At 41.9% G+C, this 23,438-nt stretch overlaps 2 protein-coding genes across 2 annotated transcripts in view; both read left to right on the forward strand.

Moving 5' to 3' along the window:
• The window catches only part of LHFPL6 (LHFPL tetraspan subfamily member 6), a 231,302-nt gene that overhangs the window by 189,326 nt on the left and 18,538 nt on the right, over positions 1 to 23,438 (forward strand). The window contains exon 3 of the mRNA XM_057707780.1: positions 13,712 to 13,810. Coding sequence (XP_057563763.1) covers positions 13,712 to 13,810 — 99 coding nt within the window. The remainder of the gene's footprint in view (positions 1 to 13,711; positions 13,811 to 23,438) is intronic.
• LOC130835901 (prefoldin subunit 6-like) lies at positions 253 to 654 on the forward strand. Its single transcript, XM_057707781.1, has one exon. The coding sequence runs from the start codon at positions 289 to 291 to the stop codon at positions 652 to 654; it is 366 nt and encodes a 121-aa protein (XP_057563764.1). The 5' UTR covers positions 253 to 288.

Here is a 23,438-nt window from a genome sequence, read left to right on the forward strand (position 1 = left end):
GTCTTTGGGACTGACAGGTACACGCTGCTATATTTAAAGTAGATAACCAACAAGGACCTACTGTCTAGCACAGGGAACTCTGCTCAATATTCTGTAACAACCTGAATGAGAAAAGAATTTGAAAAAGAAGAGATACATGTATATGTATAACTGAATCACTTTGCTGTACCCCTGAAGCTAGCACAACATTGTTAATCAACTATACTTCAATATTAAATAAAAAAATTTTTTTTTTTGGTTTACTTCCGGGTTTACCAATACTGAAGGGAGAACGCTTTCGTCCCCACCATGGCTGAGCTAATCCAGAAGAAGCTACAGGGAGAGGTGGAGAAATATCAACAGCTACAGAAAGACTTGAGTAAATCCATGTCAGGGAGGCAGAAACTAGAGGCACAACTAACAGAAAATAATATCGTGAAGGAGGAACTGGCCCTGCTGGATGGGTCCAACGTGGTCTTTAAACTCCTGGGTCCTGTGCTGGTCAAACAGGAGCTGGGGGGAGCTCGGGCCACAGTGGGGAAAAGGCTGGACTACATCACAGCTGAGATTAAGCGATACGAATCCCAGCTCTGGGACCTAGAGCGGCAGTCAGAGCAACAGCAGGAGTTCCAGCGGGCCCAGGCGGCAAAGGCAGGGGCTCCTGGGAAGGCCTGACCCCGTCCTGGGCGGAAGGGGAGGGGAGGGAATGAGGCAGCTGTAGGGTCTATACTGTAGTTAATAAAATGTGAAAATCCCTGGCCATTTTCTGACCAAAAAAAAAAAAAAGAAAATTTTTTTTTTAAAAAAAGAGAGAAAAGGATGGTTTGCTACACATATGTGAAGCCATAGGATGAACCCCAAGTATCTAATGGGAGCATCCATTTTACTCCAACTCCATTTTGGGGAAAGCATTTTTATACAAAATAATAAGGCCATCTGTGGAGTGGAATGGAAAATCCCGCAATAATTTCTCAAGTCAAAATAAAGAAGGAGGACTGATTCAGGTAGGACCCCTGAATCTGTTAGGTATGAAATTCACTCCTTTTGGTTTTTAGGAATATTTTGATGGCAGATTTTGAGAAGCACTAGATTACATCATCTTGAGGATTCCTTTCAGCTCTTATACATGAGAACCCCGTTCACAAACATTAAGGTCCCTTCGCCCACTGAATAAAGACCAACTTCCTTGGCCCGGAGTTACTGACCTTCTCGAGGGTCACTGACCCCTATCCCAACTACTTGGCCCTATTCTCCTCTATTCCCTTGGTTCCCAACTTAGTCTAGTTTCATTTTCCTCAAGCCTGCCTTGTACGTGTCCATCTCAGGCTTCTTTTCTTCACCTGGATGACTCCATCTACTTATCAAAATCTTATTCAGCCTTGAAGGGCCACCTTCTCTTGTTCCGCATCCAAAATTAACTGATTCCTAGGGTAACTGTTGGTTTTGCTGCTAGCATCACACCAGTGCAAGCTTGAAATATTATTTCTGTGTTACTTTTCTTCCTCTCAGATGCTAGGATGAATGGGCCTTCTTCAGTTTTTTAATTCCTCCACCGTGTAAGCACCAGGCCTTGCACAGACCCAAAAGCCCATTAGCTCAATTAATGATGCGGAGAAATGTTGGTATTGTTTTCTCTACCAAATATATACAATATGTAGGAATATGTTTCTAAATATAGCTCATTGGACCCTGGGAATACATCTGGTGTTCAATTTTAAGGTCTTTGTATAAAATTCATTACCAGGTAGTTGGATCAGCAGAGTAAGAATGAGAATTCCTGACTCTGTCTTCTGCTATTTCTGTTACATGAGAAGCAGCTTTTATCCATTTGGGTTTTTGTTTTTTTTTCATTTTTATTTTAATAAGTTTCTTAGGATAACCTATTTGAAAAAGATCCCAGTGGTTTCTTTGTGACTGATTATGACAGTATTTTAAATACTTAGAGTATTTTTTTCTCATCATGGAAGACTTTGTGATCACATTTCAATGTATGTTTTAAAATATTTTATATTTTTAAATATCAAAAAAAACACATGACAAAATATGGTACTGTAAAAATGGAATTAAAATTTTAAAATCCAGTATTGGACTGACTAGAAACAAATTCTCGAGTACTTTGAAAATTTGTTTGGGACCAGTCAGTAAATCACAGATGGAAAAGTAAAAAATTTCGGTTATCCTTGACATTTCAAGAAGGAAAGAAAACAGAAAAGGAAAGTCATTATAGCTATTTCTAAAGAAATTGCTTCCAAATTGTTGTCTGTCAGCTATTCCAGATGATTTTACTGTTTTTTAGTGGAATTGATGGTATTTTAAAAAGACCTGAAGAAAATAGATGAGGTTTTTCTTTCCCGATGTCCCAGAAGGTGGATGAAGGGAAAAAATAGCTTTCAAGAACTATCCGTTTTAAGTGCATTCTCCACCTGTACCACCTCATTGATGGCATCCATCAGTGATCTTATGGTATCTTCATACTCTCTAATTTTTCAGTTGTGAAAAACCTGTCTTGTGAGTATATACATAGTGAAAGTAGTATATATCCTAAGCCAGAAAGTTAGTAGACACCTGTTACAAATATCTTATATATTCTAGTCAAAAAAAATCTATGTGCATATATAATTTGTGTATATTATATTCAAATAATAATACAAGCTAGATAGATTAATTATATATAGTGTGTATATGTGGGCATATAATATGTATGTATGCATGTATGTGTGTGTGTGCATATGTACATAAAATAATCCCTAGAACAACTGTATGATATGGATTTTATTCATATTTTACTGATGAGGAAACATGCTCAAGAGAAAGGCTTTCTTGCATTATTTTCTTAGGATCCCGAAGCCAGAAGGGAACATGGTCAGGCTTCCAAGGCTGTGCTCTGAATCACCCCATGACCTTGTAGCTGTCTTTGTGAAACCTGTACCGTGTTTGATTCTCACTGTGGCTTCAGCATCCGTTGTAAAGACCTAGACGTGTCTAGCCTCTGCTACTGTAGTTTGTCCAGAGAAAAATCCAGGCAACCTCACGCTTTAAGTTTTTTGTGTGGAAGCCTCAAAGAAAAAGTGGCCTATCCGTGCATTATATGCTTTTTTCATTATTACACAGGATTTTCATTTAATAGCCTCTGCACTACATTTTCAAAAGTATCTTAAACACTCTTCCCATTTGTCAAAGCCTCGAAGTTTCGAGTGGCTCACTGTGGCAGGCTGCAGACTGCAGAGACCGTCTCTATGTCAATCTGTAGAAAGGCTTTCATTAACCATTCATTTCATCACCTGTAGAGTTTACTGCTTTTTAAAAATGTGCCCAGCATCCTACTTTAGTGTTGTCATGGGGCCCCTGATTAAATACTTAAGGACCTTAGAAATAAATAGGAAGATAAATCATGTCTTATCCTGACACTTTTTTGTTAAGTCCAATAGAAATGAATGAATAGAATTTGGAACACAGAATCCGTCCATCCTTGGGCACTTGCTGTATTGGTTAAGGATACTAGTGGGGAGAGAGGTTTTACTCTTCCTCCTAAATCTCATTGTGTTAGAACAGAAACAGGTTTTTAAAATGGAACTTATATCGTGGGAAAGCTGAAGTAAAAGCCCCAGGAATCTCATCACTCTTTTAGAAGATTCCTCTACCTGAGTTCTCCACTGTCATGGGTAACTTCCAGGTTATAGGTTCCCCTTGGTGCCATTAGGCCTTAGGGATGCAGTGTTGTCTCAGTTGTGGCTTTGGGCTCTAACTTTTGTGTCTACCTGATATGTCTGTGCAGACCACTGGGCCAAGGGCAAAAAGAGGGTCAAGCATGAATAATCGAAAGAACTTCACACGTCCTGATGCTGGCAACTTGCGCCAAGCATCTCCCTAACGCCTCTCCCTGAGAAAAGAGATGGCTTGATGGGTTGATAGAGGAGTGGAAAAATGGACAGATGAGTGATAAAGCAGACTTTAAAAACCTGTTAATCATAAAACCTAGACACTGGATATCTGGGTGTTCACAATACAGTTCTTCCAACTTTGCTGTAAGTTTGAAATTTTTCATAATATAATGTTGGAGGGAACAAGGAAGAAATGTAATAATTCTTCGCTGTAGAGATGTCGTCTGGGTTCCAGAAAATATATTTATTCAGACGATGTAAGCAAGCAATAAGGCAGAGTCCTCTGCTTTTCTTGGGCCGTTTTTGTTTTGGGATTTGTTTGTCTTAAACTGGTGATTTTCTGGAGCTGGTAATGAAGAATCGGAAATCAGCAGGTATAACAGAATGAAATGTTTGCAACTTCCATGATACAATATTATTATTAATACCGATACTCAACTATTGATACCATTTACTGAGCCCTTGTCTTATGCCAAGCCTTGAACTGGGCACCTTTTATTAAGCCTTTTATTTGTTTCTAATAACAATGCTAAATGTATGGGCACCGTTAAGTCTATTTTATAGATGAAAATCAGGTTCAGGCAGTCAAATGCATGGTGTTCGAGGTCACACGTCTGGTGAGGTGGTATCAGGATCTGAACGTGACGTGATCAACCTCAAAGCCTGAGCTGTTCCCACAGGACCCTTGCTGCTCAAAGTGTGGTTGTAGACAGCAGCCTCGGTCTCGCCGGGAGCTGGTTCAAAATGCAGGCGATCCAGCCCCACCCCCACACTACAGAACCAGAATCCTTTAACAAGCCCCCCAGCTGTTCTGTGTGCAGGTCAGGCTGAGAAGCACAGTCCTCTGGAAAGGTGGGACTGTGTCTTTGTTTTTCTCTGGGGTAACACGGGGCACCTTAGGGTCAGTGAAAGTTAGAGTTTCTTTGGTTTCAGAGCTGGAGCTGCAGCACTGAGCCTTGCCAACTCCCTTCCCAGCAGGCTCAGAGTGAAGGCAGTGAACCAAAGCATAGAAACAGGAGTCTGGAGCCCTGAGTTTACAACACCTCTGGTTATCCCCCGGTGACCCTCAGATCTCTGCTCTTGTCTGTGACTCCATCCTAACGAAGTGGGGACATCAGTTCTGTCTCTGTCTGCCTCACAGAAAGGTCACGGTGTCTTTATTTTTTTATTTTATTTTATTTTTTTTGGGGGGGGTACATCAGGTTCAATCATAGGTCACGGTGTCTTTAAAAGTAAAAAGAAAAAAAAACACCAGAACAGACGAAAGTATTATTATCCTTAGAGACAAGTGTGAAGGTCATCAGGCTTGTGGCTGTTTCCTTCTTTGCTTACTGAGGTTTGCATGGCTGATATGACTGTCGGGACAAGTGTTCCTAGCTCACAGTTCCAGGAATATGCTTGCTGGAACATCCTCCGTCTAAGAAGAGGACCTTCTCTGAGAGAAGTACAAACACACATTGGCGTGAACCAAATCCACCACTTCCCCTATATCAGCTCCAAGTTGGAAGCTTATCAGTAGAGACCATTCATTGAACTCTTACTGTGAATATTGTATTCATCTCTTTACATACACGGTCTCATTTGATCCTTGCAATAACCCTGAGAAGGAAATCCCCTTACTAGAGTTAGAAAGATGTTGCTTTCAGTCAGATGTAATTTACCAGAAAACTGTCAGATAGGAATTACAAAATCTCTCCCAAGCCGCACTGCTTGAAACAACTTCAATTTTTCTACCAATAATTACCTAGGACTAGAAAGAGCAATGATAACAAGTCACTCCTGGCTGAAATTAGCTTGTGATTTTTCACCCTCAGCTAAAGAGCAGGTATTCTGGCGCCTGTTGTCTTTTGTGTCTTCTGCTGCATGAACTGGAAAAGGAGAAGAAATGAGAATCAAGGAGCCATTTTGGAAAATATTTTAAGAGAACCTAAAGTATATTTGCTTCTGCAGGATGTTTTCAGCAAAGAAATCGTTTTACTGTGATTTGTAAAAGTATTTTTGATAGTTCGGAAGCGGTCACGTTTCTTTATCATATTTTAGCATTACGATGAGATATGCTTTCCTTGGCTAAACTTCTGAGGGTGAAGAATCCATTTCTCATCTTTATGCTTCAACGTGCTCTTTGTGGACAGAGCTGTTTGTGTGCTGAAAGTCGCATCTGGGTTCTCCCTCGCCAGCACCCAGGAAAGGGGGGGATCTGCAGGGTTCCTGGGAGCCCATCCCTTGTCTTTGTTAGCAGGCAGCAGTAGACGTGTTCCCTGTCACTAAAGCAGAGTCAGTGGTAGAGAAATGGTAGCTTGAAATCTCTCTTCCGCCACATCCCTACTTCTCCATTTATACACAGGGTTCGATACACATGTGAAGATGGGAGGTCAGGTCAGAGCTGGGACCATGAACACTTTGGGATTTGGGCATCATTAGAAGGTAGAGATTAGGGGAATTGGCTCAGATTGGCCTGAAAGTAAGTCCCTGGATCTACCATTTATTGGCTTCATGAACAGGAAGAGCCTGCTTCTCTAAGCTTCCGTTTCCTCCTCTGCTAAATAAAGGCAATTATCTGTTGTCTATTAGATAACTATTATATAATTATTTTGAAGCTTTTATAAATACTGAATAAATAGTATCACTACTATTTAATACTTAACCAGTACCATGAACCAGGGAGTTGGATGCAAGTAAACATACAATAGAGTTTCTGACCTTCCAGAAGATGTAATGCTTATAAATAACTACATTACAAGGTGGCAAACCCCAAATAAATGGCACAGAGCACATCTCAGTCGGATCCCACAGGAGGGTATGAAACCTGTAGCTCACTGCTGGGGTGGCCAGTGCAAGCCCCTAACAGCTAGTGTGTTCGTGGAGTCTGGGTAGGTAAGGAATGAAAGGATCTCAGTTAGAGAGGAGGGATTCAACTTTCAGAGATGAGGTCATTCGAGACTTTGAGAGAACCAGTGGTCCCCAGGCAGAGAAGCCTTGCGGACTGGCCAGGTTTCTGAGCCATTTAACGGGACTGCCATGACCTGGCTCTAGCCGGGTGTGTGCGGGCTCAGGATGGGCACATCTTTCGGTTATTCAAGAGAGTCAAGAAATCTGGACTTGCAGTTGAAAAATCTGACTTAGTAAAACACCATGTTGTTCAAGTCCAACACATGTGGCCTGAACTCAGGTTATGAGCCAGGAGCATGTGAACTTGGAGTGGAGTTGTGTCCAAGCACTGGGGATCGTGATAGGTGGAAAAGAGCCCTGGGCTGAGTCCTTGGGGACCTGGAGTTGATTTGGGCTCAATGTCCTTGGACAAGCCTCCTCCATCCTCTGTGCCTCAGTTTCCAGAAAGCACTGTGAAAAGAGGTACAGCTTACAAGAGCCTAACCAAGCCTCTTTCTTTGGGAATACTTCAGTAGTTTCCTCCTCATTGTGTGTTCGAAGTCCAGAGTTACAAGACTGGCCCTTGCCCTGTTCCCTCCCCACCACTGGATCTATTTTGTTGTTACATTTTGTAAAAGGACGGGTTTTCGAGGGCTGAAAATGCATGAATATCGTGGTACATAAATTAGCATATGGAGACGGAGATGGAAACACGCCAACCTCTTCCAAAGAAAAGTCCAGATAACGAACGGGCTACAAGACTGAGCAGCTTTCATGAGAAAAGTAAAGAAAACAATTTCCCTCGGTGCTTGCCACAGAAAGGAAGATAAAGGAACTGGAGGATGGATAAAAGTATCCAAAAAACATAAAAGATGAATTGATGGGAAAGGCTTGTGTGACCACTCCAGGGGCAAGAGGTGGAAAAAAGTCAGGCTATTAAAAGAAAAAAAAATAAACCATGGAAAAGAAAGGAGCGATAGTCATGGAAAAAAAAGTGAGAGCACATAAAAACTTTCAAGAGCGGCCTGGAAAAAATAAGACTTTATGAGTTTAACATGAGGACTCTATTCTTACCACCTGTGGAGAGCAATTGGCATTGGCTGACTGGAGGTTTGTTTTGCCTTCTTGGCAGGGGCCAAATTGTTATGCTAATATTCCGTTGGCTAAGTGTGAAGTACTGACTTTGAATAGAAAAAAAGGTTTGCAGAAGGGAAAATTCCCAGCCTGGGGTTCTTACTTTGACCACGGAACTCTTTACAAACTTCGGACTTCACACTCAAATTCTAAAAAATAATTAGTATCCTGGCAGGTATCTCCAGCGTGGTGCAAAAACGAATAGCGTTTCCACTAGGACCCTCTCCCCGAGGTGGTTTACGGGCAGGCAGAGTGTGTCCTAAGATTCAGGCCCACGAGCCCATCTGGGGCTAAGGACAGACCCCTTTGATAACAGAGCATCACAGCACAGCTCCCAGCGTCCACCTTTCTGCATTTATCTGGGCTCTTCTTTCTCCATTAACACTGGCTTCTCCTTAGAGGTCTTTTCACTCACTGACCTGGCTCTTCAGATATTTTAATTATCTCGAAGAAGGTGAAGCCAAAACCCTAGAGTACTCAGGTTAAAATGGCCTAATAGTCAATGCATGATTCAAATGTGTGTGTATGTGTTTTAGTTTGTGAACGATTGAGTCATTTGTTTGGGTTATTATTTTTTTCCTTTATAGGAAGCCGTGTCTCTCTAAATCTCCAACACCTTCTACAAAATGACCTTTCTCATGGTCTATAATGTCCTGATACCTGATTCCGTCTAGGTGCCAGGTGAAAATTGAAGATTGAACTGATTTACATTAATTTGTGATTGACTGGTGACCCCTTAAAAGTTGCAAAGTCTTTAAGGTTGCAAAAATAGATTTCTTCATAATTGCAAATCAGCCTGTAGCTGCAAATGATCTCACACCTCCTCCACCACCTTCCTCAGGTTGTTTGCTCCGATTCACAGCATCTTTCCTCACTTCCACTCCTATATGCACAGATTTTCAAAAAGTGTGACTTTTTTCCCCATGATGTCTATAATGGCAGTGAAACAGGAATTCGGTTAAAATGCCACGTAATTAAGTCCCGTGAGGTAACCACAAGGTTTATAAATCTAATAAAGAAAATTCGTGTAAATAATATAAAAGTTTGTGAGCCAGAGATTATAACTGAACCACTTACTCCCCAGGAGCAAATTAGTCAGCTAGAGCTATAAAAACTCATTAGGTCACTAAGATTTCATTTGGGGAACCACTTCATTTTCCAGAATATTTTCTGAGCCTCGTTTCAGCATACAGTATCATATCTAAGTGGTATCTAATTCGGGGATTTTCAAACTATGTTTCCATCAAACACTGATTTCCACAACATGGTCTAAGATTTAACACTGCTAAAACAGAACAATGGCGGATTTTTCCATTAAAAGGGTGTTCTCACTTTCGTGTTTAATTGTCTCTAATATTCCAGTATCAGTACTTCAGTACAGACGATAAAATTCTAGCTGACTCCCATGTAAGGGCAGTTAGCTAACATTTGAAGTATCCTCTTCTGAAATCCATACTCCAAGAGAAGTTAATTAGCAGAAGTTCCCTAATCAGAGACCACACCACAGAGCTTTTAATATCTATACTTATCCCAAGGTTTAATAATCAGCAGAAGTTGTATTAGAGATCATTTTTAATTGATAAAATGGATATTTAAGTAATGGACACATAGAAAGATTTGTATCAGCCCCTCTGCCCTTGCACAAGTAGGGCAGGTACCAGCCAGGGATTGGCCAATAAAAGAAACCACTCTAGGTATTTCAAGCAGGAGGGGATGTAACCCAGGGATTGGAAGTTTCACAAACCTATAGAGGGTCTGGGGAAGTGAAGGTCAAGAAGCTACTTTGAAGAATTCAGGAGTTCAGGAAGTGCAGGGATCAAAAGTAAGGGCAGCTGACGCCCTTAGTGAGTGAGGCTGAGAGGGATGCCAGGAAGCCACTCTCCACATCTCAAGTCTGCTGTCTGCAGAAAGGCATGTTATCCTGGCAGCAGCTGCTGATGGGGAACATGGTTCATCCCTCCCTTTTACCTTCTCGTTGGCAGATTGTGAGCCAGAACTCCTGCTATCAGGAGAGTTTTTGAAATGTAATTTCCTGGCTTCTAACCCCACGTGGAAAGGGAGGATCTAGAAGAGTAAGGATGATTTTGGTTGTTCACAAGCAGTGTCAGGTATAGGGTGTAAGAATCTGGCCAGCCCAGTGTTGGGGGGAGAAGAAATTTTCCCTTGCTCTTCTAGGTTCTTCTGGCTGGCCTAAGAATTAAATTAACTCGGCATGAGACACACCAAGAGGAGAAAAATCAAACAAGAGTTTAATCACATGTGTCCATGCAAGAGACTCAGGAAAAACGGAGTAATTCCCTGAAATGGCAAAACCCTCACTCACTTTAAATACCCTTTTCAGCTAAGACAAAGAGAATGTTGGAGGTTAGTCCTTTGGGACTTCAGAGGGGAGGAAGGCACTGTACATGGAAATGAAAAGGCAAATGTTTGATCAATAAATGTTTGCTGGGCCCTGCAGAGACAGTGGGACCCAGAGTGGACTCTTATCTTTAGTCCCTGCATTGAGTTTCCTCTGCCACATCTGCCCATGCTCTTTACAGGTATCTCCCGTGATAGCTCGATTCCTGGAATAGGCCCTCTGTCTACATTCTTTTAGGCAGTTAGAGGGAAGGTCAGAGTTTCTTCCTGAATCCTTGGGGCCTTGATTTTTTTCAGCTCGAAATAATCCACATGCCGAAGAGACATTTCGGAGTGGCAAAATATTTTTCCCTACACCAGCATTCTTTTGAAGTGATGTCTTAGGTCTAGAACAGCCTTTCCTATTGGGAAATCACTTTCTGGGATTATGAAAACGGTCCGTATTTGCACTATCCAATATGGTAGCCACTAGCGCCATGTGGCTAGTAGGCACTTGAAATGTGGCTAGTGCAATTGAAGAATTGAATTCTATTTTTATTTAATTAACTTAAGTTTAACTTAAATAGCTACATGTAGCTCATAACTACTGTGTGGGGCAGTGTAGGTCTAGAACTCTTGACTCCTCTGCCCTCTCCTATTCCGTTAAGTGGAAGATACTGTCTGATCTGACCTGAAGTGTCTCTGATCCTGCCATCTGAATATTTGCTGTATTTATTGTGTGTTGAAGGTACTTGCTAGAGTGACTATCTGATGGAGTTGCAGGGAGGGTTTCACTGAGTTTAGAGAATTGGTCATCTGATTGCTTTTCATGCTAGCCTGCTAATAAACAATTATTGTATAGTTGGCTGAATTTGGCCTGAGACCTGCATTCACCCTAATGTACAAGGTAGTGGGGAGACCACTGATGTTTACCTACAGAACCGAATCATTGCAACAACCACTTAGCCTGATGAGTTTGCAACTTGCACTTCTCTTCCAGAAATGTTGCCCAAATCTTCAGAATCTGCAGTATCTTTACTGTTAGCAAACATTAGCAGATGACAAAATAAAGGCTGCATAAATATTAATATTAAAATCCAGGGAAGCTAGTGGCCCTCCACTGAATACTTTTTTTAATGTGAGCATATTTGCATGGTATTTTTTTTTAATTCTTACACTGAACACAGATTTCTTATACATAAAATTATTTCTGATTTATATGGTTGAATCCACATTTCACAGTATTACAAAGACAGCCCAATAGTCTACAAAAATAGTCTACACCGACTGGCAAGTGTTGTACCACTTAGAGAATCACAGGTCTATTTGCTCCATACATAGACACTTAAAAAGTCCTCTCTATTTAGTCTCCCGAAATGCTGGGATCCTTATCCTGGACGCAAGTGGCTTATTTCATGAAAACATGACGCATATGTTTCTGCCACACTGAAAGAACATTAGCAAATAAGACTGTTTGTCAGTTGTTTTCCTGTCAGCTAAAGGGAATACTAATGGTTTAAATGTTACCGTTCTTGGTTTTTCTTACCCTTGAACATTTTCTATCTAACTGCCTTTCTGCATGTGTCATCGTTTAAAAATTGCTCACCAGATCTCAAAAAGTGGTAATACGTATTTAAGAACTGAGTATCATGGAAATGATGCCACATTATTTATTCAACATTTGTTTGAATTCAGGTTACCCAAACTTTGGCATCCTCATTAATTCTCTCTTTACCTGATGGTGGATAACACTAGTTTGGAGCTGTCTTCAGAATGCTATAAACTCTATCCTAAGGCGGGAAGCCTAAGGAAACCGGTCACTGGGGCATTTGCTTAGTCAGCAAACCTCATATTATTGCTTTCTGAATTATTCTTCAGCCTCAACACAGTGCATATGGTACAGTCGCATACAGGCATCCTGGAATTTGTGATTTGCAGCTGCAGTGAGTCTTCGCAGGCCTTCCCTCGGACCACAGCCCCTCTGCATTGGATGCTGGTCTTACTGCGGTCCAAGGGTTGGATTGGAGGCAGGGGCAGCAGGGTGAGAAATGTGTGTCAGTTCCTGGGGGATATCTCTCCATATAGCTCGGCGTAGAGGTTGGGGGAGGCGGGTGGAAAGCAGCTCCTCCTTAGGTGCCTGTGAGGAAACAATCTGTAGGTTACAACTACTCAAGTCATCCACCAGGGGCAGAGGAGAAGCAAAAGGGGGACAGGAAGTGATTCAATCCAGAAATACGGAAGGTCTCCTTTAGATGCCTTTGGGGGCCCTGTCATTCTGCCTGTGCAGTACTACAGTAACAGATTTTCTGATTTAGGGTCTCCCTTATTTAGCACCTTTTAGCCCACAATCCTGCAGACAGTCAGACTGTGTCCCATTGGTCCTACTGGCTCGGCACACTTGTGGACTTACGGGTGATGTTAATATCTGCTGGTTGACCTGACAAGATGATACTTTCAGATTAGCCCTCGGACTCAACTGGTCAGTGCTTTGATCTCATTTAGCGTCTCAAAAAACCGTATTAGGCTTTGATGCAGAACTAAAGGCTCACCAGTCAAAAGCTGTCATCTTCGAGTGAGCTGCCATGGTGACTTGCCTTACATTAAAATAAGGCCATCACTTGCTTCAGTTTGATCATCAAACCTTTTGGTCTTCTCTGCAAGAAGGACTGAGGTCACAATCAGCATCTATCTTCTAGAGCCAGGGTCCCCAACCCCCAGGCTGTGGACCACTAGGAACCAGGCCACATAGCTGAAGGTGAGTAGTGGGCGAGCCGCCGCTCCCCATCTCGGCATCACTCACAGTACCGCCTGAACCAGCCCACCCCACCCCACCCCCTGTCCGTGGGAAAATTGTCTTCCACGAAACGGGTCGCTGGTGCCAAAAAGGTTGGGGACTGCTATCCTGGAGTATTTCTGAGACATGTGGACATGGTGATTCTCGGCTTCTCAAGGGAGCACGATAACCGAGGCACGGTTTACGAGTTCAGTCAGTGTGCCAACGTGGTTCCTGAAAATCTTTATGCCCTCGCTGCCCTTGGTAAAATCTGATGATGCTGAAACATTCTACTTTGATTCTTAAATTGGAAAAAACAATCTAATGAATGACGACGCATAACCAATGCGGCCCTTTTGCTGGCTCTCTTATTGTTTACATGGATTGATGGTGGAATGGGGTTGGCTTTTTACAAGAGTGATTAGAAGGGCTTCTGGATTGTACTTCTTAAACAGGATTTGGATTTGCAAGGCTTTTAATGCTTTAGAAGGCAAAGTTGGAACTAAACTGAGCTATCAAGGTTGTTCTTTTTTTCCTTTTTCCCCTTTTAAGCAGACTTGAAATTGTTCTTGGAATGAAATTGACCTTAGATAGCTAAAGGGAGCTTGATTGGTGCTTTCCCAAAAGCAGATCCCATGTTCTTTTGTCATATTGCTGATATTGATCTTTTCTCCCTGGTACTTTTATCTAGGGCACCAGAGGCGCACTGCTAAAGCCCTCTTGTCTCTTCTCTTTGCAGGCTTGTTGATCGGTGCTGGCTGTGCCCTCTACCCCCTGGGCTGGGACAGTGAGGAAGTCCGGCAGACTTGTGGCTACATTTCTGGCCAGTTTGACCTGGGTAAGTTCTCTTCATGGATAGTACTCCTTTTACAAGAGAACCTTCTCTGATCTTTCATAGAAGCAGAAGGTGGAAAAGAGACAGGGAAGAAAAACACATCCCAGGATGGGAACCAGCAGTCATGTGTAACAATCCACATACATTCATTTATCCAATCGTTTAGCGAAGAGCTCTTTATAAGCTACTGTTGGCCTGTACTATGGGAAGTACTGTGGATACAAAGAAAAGAAATGGTCCCTGCTCTGAGGAGTTTATATTCATTGATTAATACATTCAAAATTGTATATTTGTGAGTCATTGCAGGCACTAAAAAATAACTCTCTCTGTGGAGTTCAGTCTATCTGCGAAGAGAAAGCAAACAGAATCGTCAAGAAAATGACAGTCAGGCGCTAAGGAATCTAAAGCAGTTTCACTCCAGGGTAATATACAACTTTGTGAAAGGGATGGGAACAGAGCTGCGTCTTGAACAACGTGAGGCATGTGGATTATCTGGCAGTCGACAGAGCCCGATGCAGGCAAGGATTACAGTTCAGCACAGCACAGGGGAGCGAGGAGGAAAGCTCTTCAAGGGACCGTAGAGACCCGGGAAACGGAGAGGGGTGATGAAGTAGGTCACAGATCACACCTTGATGAAGGGCTCATGAATTTTTCTGTGTACTAAGCAGAAAATTTCAGATATTTCTCACTTGTAGCTATATCCTACTCACTTAGCAACGTATAGAAATGTTTTGCATACTACGACATGATTTGCACCATTATAATTTGTAATGATTAGGTAATCCTTGGTTGAGAAACCTACATTTACTTAACTACTTGCTTATTTCTTTCTAGTTGAGTATTTTGTCTATTCCAATTTCTGTTATGTTAAAACATATTGTAAAGAGTAGTCTAATGAATATATCTTCTCTTGACTGAATTATTTTCTTAGGATGTTTTTCTAGCGTTGGTGTTCACTAGACCAAAGATTATGAGTCCATAAAACACTTATTGCCAAATGTTAGCCAACATATTTTTCCCTAAAATGTGGATAGACAGATTAAGTTTTTGACAATGAGCCCATAGTAAGTTACTAACTTAAAACATTTATCTGCTTTTGACATTAAATATTTCTCTCTTAAGAAGAAAAATGTTGAGGATATTGGTCTAATAGCAGTATTACTATATCCCAAATCATTTAAACATTTTTAATGTTAGAACTTATTTTTTAAAAAGGTGGGGTGTGGGGACTTCTCTGACAGTCCAGCGGTCAAGACTGTGCTTCCACTGCAGGGCGGGGGTGGGTTTGATCCCTGGTCAGAGAACTAAGATCCTGCATGCCACGTGGTGTGGCCAAAAAAAAAGAACTTACAACAAAAAAATTCAGTTGGATACTGAGAAAAAAGTGAGCAGATGTGATATCATATAAAAAGCCTCTGAATTTGAAATGGAAGCAATTTTTGTTTGACAAACACCTGCTTCCCTCAAAATACTACTGCCTCTTTGGATAGAGGAGGTGGTACCTGAAATACCACCCAATTTGCAGGGAGAAAAAATAAGAGATTTCCCGCTGTCCATTCTTCCCTCATTGAAGGTGAAGTTATCCTAAATCTAGATGAGTTTGTGATTGCTGGAAATGCAGAGAAGGGAAAAATGCTGACCCAGAGTTAACTTTCCTTTCCTTTTTTTTTTTTTTTTTTTTTGAAAGCACACTGTTTCCAGGGGAGATATTGCAATAGAGTGTTTGGCATTTTTCTCTCTCTGGTATTTGAGGGATTTTTTGCTGTTTCACACAGGCCTCGACTTGGTTAGAATCCTGTGCTCGCTGGTATCTTGCTGTTGTGTATTGCCACATTAATTAGCAGGTTATAATGAAACTCAGATCCCGTTTTTGCAATTTTCGCTACCACACCCCAGGATTTTGCATCTTCTCAGCACTGAGGATTACAAATTTGAATGTCAAACTTAACATTAAAACACTTGCCTCTTTGCTGGTGATAATAATTTCTTATGTTATAAACTCACTGAAGCCATTTTAGCAACCTTAAAATTACAGCATTGTTTTAATTTTGGCTTTTTTATTTTTAAATTTCTCTTAGATTGGATGATGAGGAAAAAAATCAAAACTGGCAGACTTTCTGGTCTTTTCTTCCGAAAGAAGACCTAAAGAGAAACCATGGCATAGAGATGTCACTGTGCCTATCCCACCTCACTTCCAGCATTTTTGGTCTTTGTGAAAGTGTTACTGTTCCCCGGCTTACTGATGAGGGCTAAACGTCAGTGAGGGAGTGAAATCACAGGTGACAGAGTGAAAGTGGAAGGAGCCTAGGGCTGTGCACGGGAGGGTGAGGTTCTCTGTAAGGATGACTCCGTGGCTCAGTTTTAGTGGCGAACACGCTGCTTGCCATGGCCGCACCATCTCTGCCACTTTTGAGAACCTGAGCTTCTTTCTGCTTCTCTCTGTAGACAGCGTGTGGACACATCTTCCTTTCTTTCCAAGGGTTGGAAAGTGTTGATGGTATTAGGGTTCGTGGCCTCCTTATTGTGGAATGTGGGTCAATTTCTTGGCATGCCGTTATTGAACTGTGATTTTTCTCTTTAGAGCATGTCCCAAAAGAAATCGTCGTCTCTTTTGTTCCCACTTTGACAGATGATTTAAGGGGTGCATTCATTCAGTTATTCAGCCAGGAAATATTTACAGGGCACTTACAATGTGCCAGGCCCTGGGCTAAGTGCTGGGGACATGGCATCAGGAACGAATCTAAAAAGACACTATTTACTCCCCTCATGGAACTTAAAGACTAACAGGAAAGGCAGATATAGTTAACTATATAAATATAAATATATAGGAGGTGTGTTCGATGGGGAAAAGAGTCAAGCTCTGTAACGGGCATTGTGGTTGTCTTGCCAATATTCCAGTCTCGTTGGTCGCTCTAAGCCAGAGGTTGGCGAACGTTTCTATAAAGAGCCAGAGTCATATAGTGAATATTTCTAGTCTTGCAAGCCGTACGGCCAAGCACGTGGTAGCCTGAAAGACAGTTCCTACATGAATGGGTGTGGCTATGTCCCAATAAATCTTTATTTACAAAAACAGCAGGTGGCACTGTAGTTTGAGACCCCTGAACTTAAGCAAAGCACCCCCCTGACGTGCCAGAAGTGTCTTCATTGCAGATGTGCTCACTTATCGATCCCTTTGGCTGGTCAAGATCTAGGACAGCCCAAGACGCTGCACCAAGCAGCCCCATCCTGTATAAATACCACCGATTTCTTGTTGTGTGGCTGTGGTGAGATAAGGTGAGAATCAGCGTAAATTAAGTTTGGTCATCCCACCTCTTATCGCTAGCATGGGGTGGGAAGGCTTAAGGTCACGTGGGTGAGTGAGACTGGAGATGTTTCCAGAGGCTTCTGAGAAAGATGGAATCACATGCCTAAGGAAGAGGCATCAAAAGCCGTGGTCTCCCTTCCTCTGGCAGCCACCGCCAACCAGGTGGACTGGCAGGAGGAAGCCGCCTGTGGGGATGCAGGGGGGCAGAGAAAGCAGCCTGTGGGCAGGCATCCCTGGAATTTCCAACGTTGCTGACACACAGTCATCCACATCCTATGGGGTAAAGATTGAGGAATGGTTTCTCTTACTTGCAGCTGAAAGCAGCCAGACTGGTATTTCATTTAGTTGCTATATCACCATTCGAGGGGCCCTGGCCTCACCTGGGCACTTCTTAAGGAGGTATTAGTTTTACGTGAGCCTTCAAGGCTATAGAGTGTTTAGGTAAGTAAGGGGTGAATGTGGGCGTGTTTTGGGGGTGACACAGAAGTAGGCTGCAGGCAGGACAGGGAGAAGAGCCGAGAAGGAGCCTGAGTAGGCACCAGAGGGGGTAGGGATCTTTGGGGGGCAAGAAAGGGCCTCCCAGGGAAAGAACATTTAAACCAAGTTCACAAATAACAGCACTAGTTAGGCAAGGAAGGGACTTCATAAAATGCTCACGTTTGGGCTTCCTTGGTGGCACAGTGGTTAAGAATCTGCCTGCCAATGCAGGGGACATGGGATCGAGACCTGGGTCAGGAAGATGCCACATGCCACAGAGCAACTAAGCCCGTGCACCACAATTACTGAGCCTGTGCTCTAGAGCCTGCAAGCCACAACTACTGAGCCCACTTGCTGCAACTACTGAAGCCCACGCACCTAGAGCCCGTACTCCACAACAAGAGAAGCCACCACAATGAGAAGCCCGTGCACCGCAACGAAGAGTAGCCCCCACTCTCTGCAACTAGAGAAAGCCCATGCACAGCAACAAAGACTCAATGCAGCCAAAAATATAAATAACAAAATAAATCTTAAAAAATAAAGCTCACTTTTGTGGTTATAACATAACATAGTGGGAGCCTAATAGAATCTACTTTTTCGAATGCCTCCTTTGCTTAGAAAGGCAATTGGGGGAGAATTTGTTTTACATGCATTGGAAACAGTTTTATCAGGCTATTGATTACTTCTCAAGCATTTTCATATTTTATCAAGTCCTGAGCCTGGAAGCAATTTTGCAAAAATAGCCACTTTTACAAATCAAAGACTGTTACTTTGTTTACCTTTAGATCACACTTATTTATGAGGAAGCAGGGAGCAGGTTTGAATACACACATTTTTAAAACAGGGAAACAAGAATTTAAAACAGCCTGCGTAATGAGTTTCCAAATTCCCCACTGAAATTGTATGGCTTACCTCCACAGTTATCCTCAACCTTTAGCACTGGAATCAGAAGTAGACTGGTGGAGAGCGTAAATTTTTAGTTTCTATGTCTTGGATAGTATACCTCTCATTTGTGTTTCAAACAAGGGTCCCCGGATGATTCAGGTACAAGTGGTCAGCGACCATACTTTGGGGGAAAAAAACCCTTAATTTATATAGAAAAATTAATTTTTTTGTACCTTGCTAGAATTTAGTTTAACAAACATTCATTCATTTTGTTTTATATAAATTAGGAGGCTTTAACTTTAGGTTACAAAAATCTGATGCCAACTGGCTTAAAAGAAGAAGACATTTAAGATCCCTTATTATAGAAAGGCCAGAGCCAAGTTGAACTTCAGACTTGACTGAGCCAGGGGCTCAAAGATGTTGTCCACCTCAAAGTTGGCTTCATCCTGAGGCTAGTTCTCCCCTTGGTCGGAAGAGGACTGAATTTGGCACTTGTGGCTCTAAGCATCCTTATTCATGTCAAATAGGCCAGGGTGAGCTTCTGCCCCAGTAATAGAATAAAAGTCTCTCTCTTCAGTCGAGTTGGACCAATTTGTCACGTGCCCACTCTTGAATGAATAGCTGTTGTCAGGCGATACCATGTTCTGACTGGCTTCTTGTGGCCCAGTGTGGATGTGTTATAGAACCAGGTGTACTGAGAAGTAGTGACATCTGTAAGTGGAAGATGAGGCTAAGAGGAGAAAAGGCATCTCAGTCTCTGTTTTTTGTCAGACCTCGGTGCCCTGTGCTCCTTCCTCGTGAAATCCATAGTTGTGGACAAAGGGACAGTAATGGTTCATGCTGTGTAGGTAGTAACCATGATGATTTTCTTTATTAATTTGTAAGAGAACAAAACAGTACAAGTGATGAGACTGATACACAGTGTAGCACAGCATCGTCATGTAACAAAAGCCCAGTAGATGTTTGCTATTATTATTCACATTATGTGTACAGGACCATTTTTAATGAATATTTGCTGATAATCTCTATTCTTCCTCTATATTCCATACCAGCTAGATTAAGCATAAGGGCTTTATCATCAGGTTGTCCAATTGATTTAATTCATGCCTCAGAGATATTTTCATCCACCAAAGACTTTTCTAATTATATCCTTATGATCAAAAGTGGTGTTTCAATTAATTTGTCTTGCTAATTTACCATGTAAATTTGAGTAATTATTGCTTTCATTTTGCTATTTAATTTGATTAAGAAGCTATCATGTTTCCTGTTCTTAAAATTATGGTCTCAGCTTCTCAAGAGTAGTACCGTAAACTCAGAAAACTCAGAGCGTCTCAGTGTCAGAAAAGATGAGAGTCTGTTCCAAATCTTCACTCCAGTAAAGAAATCTCTTCTCCTCTAACCTGAGCAATGCCCATTGCACATCTCTGGACACGTCTCCTTGAACTCTTTGACTCTTGACTCGTGTTTTCTTTCCTCTCAAATCAAAGTGCACTTGAAAAAAAACAATGATTTGCAAGCTGTGGGGAGGTCAGTGGGCCAAAATGGAAATCAAAATAGAAATATCTTTTTTGAGCTTTCTCAAGCTTGGTGTTAGTGGGTGCTTCTGAAGCTGAGTGACCCAGTTTTCCTGATATGCACATAGAAGCCTCTATTTTTGCAGACAGTAACAGAAGCTGCTCTCGGCTTCTGTGATATTGAATAAAATAAGCATCTCTTTGGCCAGAAGTGAGAAGACTCCTGTGACTTCTGTGGACCTTTGAAGCTGCTTCAGCAGACCAGGCTCTGCCCAGGGGCTCCAGGCATCTGAGCTGTGTGGGACCCGGGCTGGCCTGCTGGGTGCTCCCGGAGAACAGCAGGCAGCATCTGTCGCTCAGATGCATTTCTGGTCATTGCTTAAAGGTAATTGATGATCCCGTTATGAGACTGCTATTTGGGAGACTGGTTAGCAGTAAGGTGTTGAATACGCATTGAGATTTAGCCAAAGGTAAAGTCTTTAAAGCAGTGATGATTTCCCGCCTCTTCCATGGCTATTATCTGGAAGTGTTCCAAACTTTTGATGCTTAAGTCCTAATCACTAGAAGTCACTTAGAAGGTCCAACATAAACCTGTATTCCCTCACTCAGAGCTCTAGTGCAGGAGGGTGACAGAAGGAAGCCGGGCAGCTGCTGTGAGTTAAACCAAGACCTAAACTGAGTAGGCCTGGGGGGGACCCATGGGAACATTCTGGAAGGGGATGCTGAAAAGGATGCTGGGAAACTGCCGCAGGCAGAGGAAGTCCAACATGGCTGGTGCTGAAGTGATGCAGCAAAGTGTCCGGGCACCAAGGAAAAAACAGTCAGCTCTACTGACCACTCCGCTTTCTTAGGAGCCTCTTTTCAGGAGATGAAGGATCTTCTGTATTCATTTCAGAAAGTAGGGAGAAGAATCAGTTCATTCCCGGGGCATGAATTCAACCCGCCCTTTCCTGGGACCGTAACAACAAATCAGAGCATGAACATTTCCACTTTAAGTTATAGCTTAGTAAATGCCTCTGGTCCTGCTTTAGGAAAAAGTACCCCATTCTGTATAATTCTAGATCCAATTCTATCTGCTTCCCTAAACACATCTTTGCAGCTTCCAATGGGACAAGAGTTTTGCAACTTTGGTGCCTGTCTCTAAACACCAACCTTTGGTGTTTGGTCCATAGCAGTTTTCCATAGATGTATTTATTTAGTCAGCAAATATTTATTAAGCCCATTCGAGGTACCAAAATTTTGCCACATACTTAAAATAAAATTATAAATTAGATAGATATGATCCTTACCTGCTTGTCACTTATCTGCCGTCTACTCGCCCACTGATATCCTGCTGAGAATCGTGACATTACTGCCTAAGAGACTAATGGCTTAACGACCTCCTAGAAAGTCATCAAGTTCAGGGTCATAGTTTAAAGAACCAAATGGTAGATGAAAAAAGAAATTGCTCTACATCTTTCCTTCCTAAAGTCTGTTTTGGTTTGGTAATTGTAGAGAAGGATCTTTCCCATTGTTGTATCAATGCCTTTTAAAAACCTCATTCGATGACTTGCAGCAGTTTGCAGCAGTGGAATTCAGCACTAGTGGAAAAGCAAATGCACTTAGAAACCCTGCGGGAGGTGAGAAGTATTCTTCCCAATAGTTTGGTGTCCATATCTTAATACTGAGATATTAGGAAATATTAAGATATGGCCACCAAAGTATCGAGAAGAATATAGTAGTCTCTCTTTTAAATATCCTTCTTCATTTGTTTTCAATGTTATCCTTTTATAAAAACAAAAAATGCTATACCTGAGTGGTATGCCATTTTAGATACAGTTTACTGAAGGAAGTTTAGGAGACTGAACTGGTTCAGTCTCATTATTCTTTTGTATTATGTGCTTTTGACTATTTCCTAGTGTGTTTTGCTTGAATATTAATCTGAGGGTAGAAACGCACTAATTTTATTTTATTGTTTTTTAATAAATTTATTTATTTGTTTATTGGCTGTGTTGGGTGTTCATTGCTGCGTGTGGGCTTTCTCTAGTTGTGGTGAGCAGGGTGTGGGGGGCTGGCTACTCTTCATTGCAGTGCACGGGCTCCTCATTGTGGTGGCTTCTCTTCTTGTGGAGCATGGGCTCTAGGCGTGCAGGCTTCAGTAGTTGTGCCACATGGGCTCAGTTGTTGTGGCTCTCAGGCTCTCTCTCAAGTACAGGCTCAGTAGCTATGGCGTAAGGGCTTAGTTGCTCTGCTGCATGTGGGAATCTTCCCAGACCAGGGCTCGAACCTGTGTCCCCTGCATTGGCAGGCAGATTCTCAACCACTGCGCCACCAGGGACGTCCCTACACTAATTTTAAATTTAACTGTTTTTGATGTTTTAGGTCCTCTTTCAGGAATGACCTTTGTTCAATCGATCGTGTTAACAATGACTATGAGAAAGAAAGAACAATTTAGACAAATTGGCTGTATGCACATCATCTTGAATAAATATGTAGATTTATTAACATTTTCTGGCAGTTAAGGATTTGGGGATAATCTACGAAGTGAGAAGAACCTACCCCTCCCTCCCCCCCCCCCCCAGCATCCCAAGTTGATGGTTCCTTCTGATAATGTAATACAACCCCTTTGGGAAGTCTCCTACCAGCTCCCTGCCCTCAAGGAGATGATAGTTGAGAGATTTCTCACAGATTTGTCTTAGACCAGCCTCTTATGTAATCATCTGTTCCTTCAGAACAGTAACACTGGGGAAAGACCTTTCACTAATTTATTGGGACATCAGTCTATATCAACACTAGAGGACAGTTCTTTCAAATCTTTATATTATGGCTCTTAATCTCAGGAGAAATATTTCTGTCCCAGAATTGAGAATTCACGTTACTGTGTTAACTCATGTGTTAGTGTCCTTTCTGTGTATTTTTTGCCTTTGTTCCATAATAGAAGATAGAATAGAAGTGGAAGATGGAAGATAGACCTCTTAACAGGTCTCCTGTTAGGAAAGGGCCATTGGTAAGCACCGTGTTTGTAGAATAAAACCAAAAATGTAGCAAAGTAAACAAAGGCTGATCTGACTTTTCACCTGATTTTTCGCCTGGTAGAATGTTGGCAAAAACTAATTAATATAGAGAATTTGTAAAGTAAAACTCACTTATCCGATCTTTTCAGAAAATTCCATATGAATGAATTATTCCAGAGAAATGAATTTTCCCCTTAAAGGAAAAAACGTGGACAGGGTTTGAATCTCAATTTCATTCCCCGAGAGCTGTTTGATTCTGGGCGAGTTGTTTGAGCTCTCAGAACCTCAGTTCGTCAGTCCCAGAAAGAAGGTAACAATACCTACTTCACCTGCCTGTTAAAAGGCTTAAAGGGGATTGTGGAAGAGGCTTTGCACATGAAGACGTACGAATAAATATCAGCTCGTCCTTTCTGCCTTAATCAGCAACACATTTCCTGTTTTAATCATGTTGAAAAAGT

Source organism: Hippopotamus amphibius, chromosome 14 (assembly GCF_030028045.1).
Source record: "Hippopotamus amphibius kiboko isolate mHipAmp2 chromosome 14, mHipAmp2.hap2, whole genome shotgun sequence".
Classification (NCBI taxonomy): Eukaryota; Metazoa; Chordata; class Mammalia; order Artiodactyla; family Hippopotamidae; genus Hippopotamus; species Hippopotamus amphibius.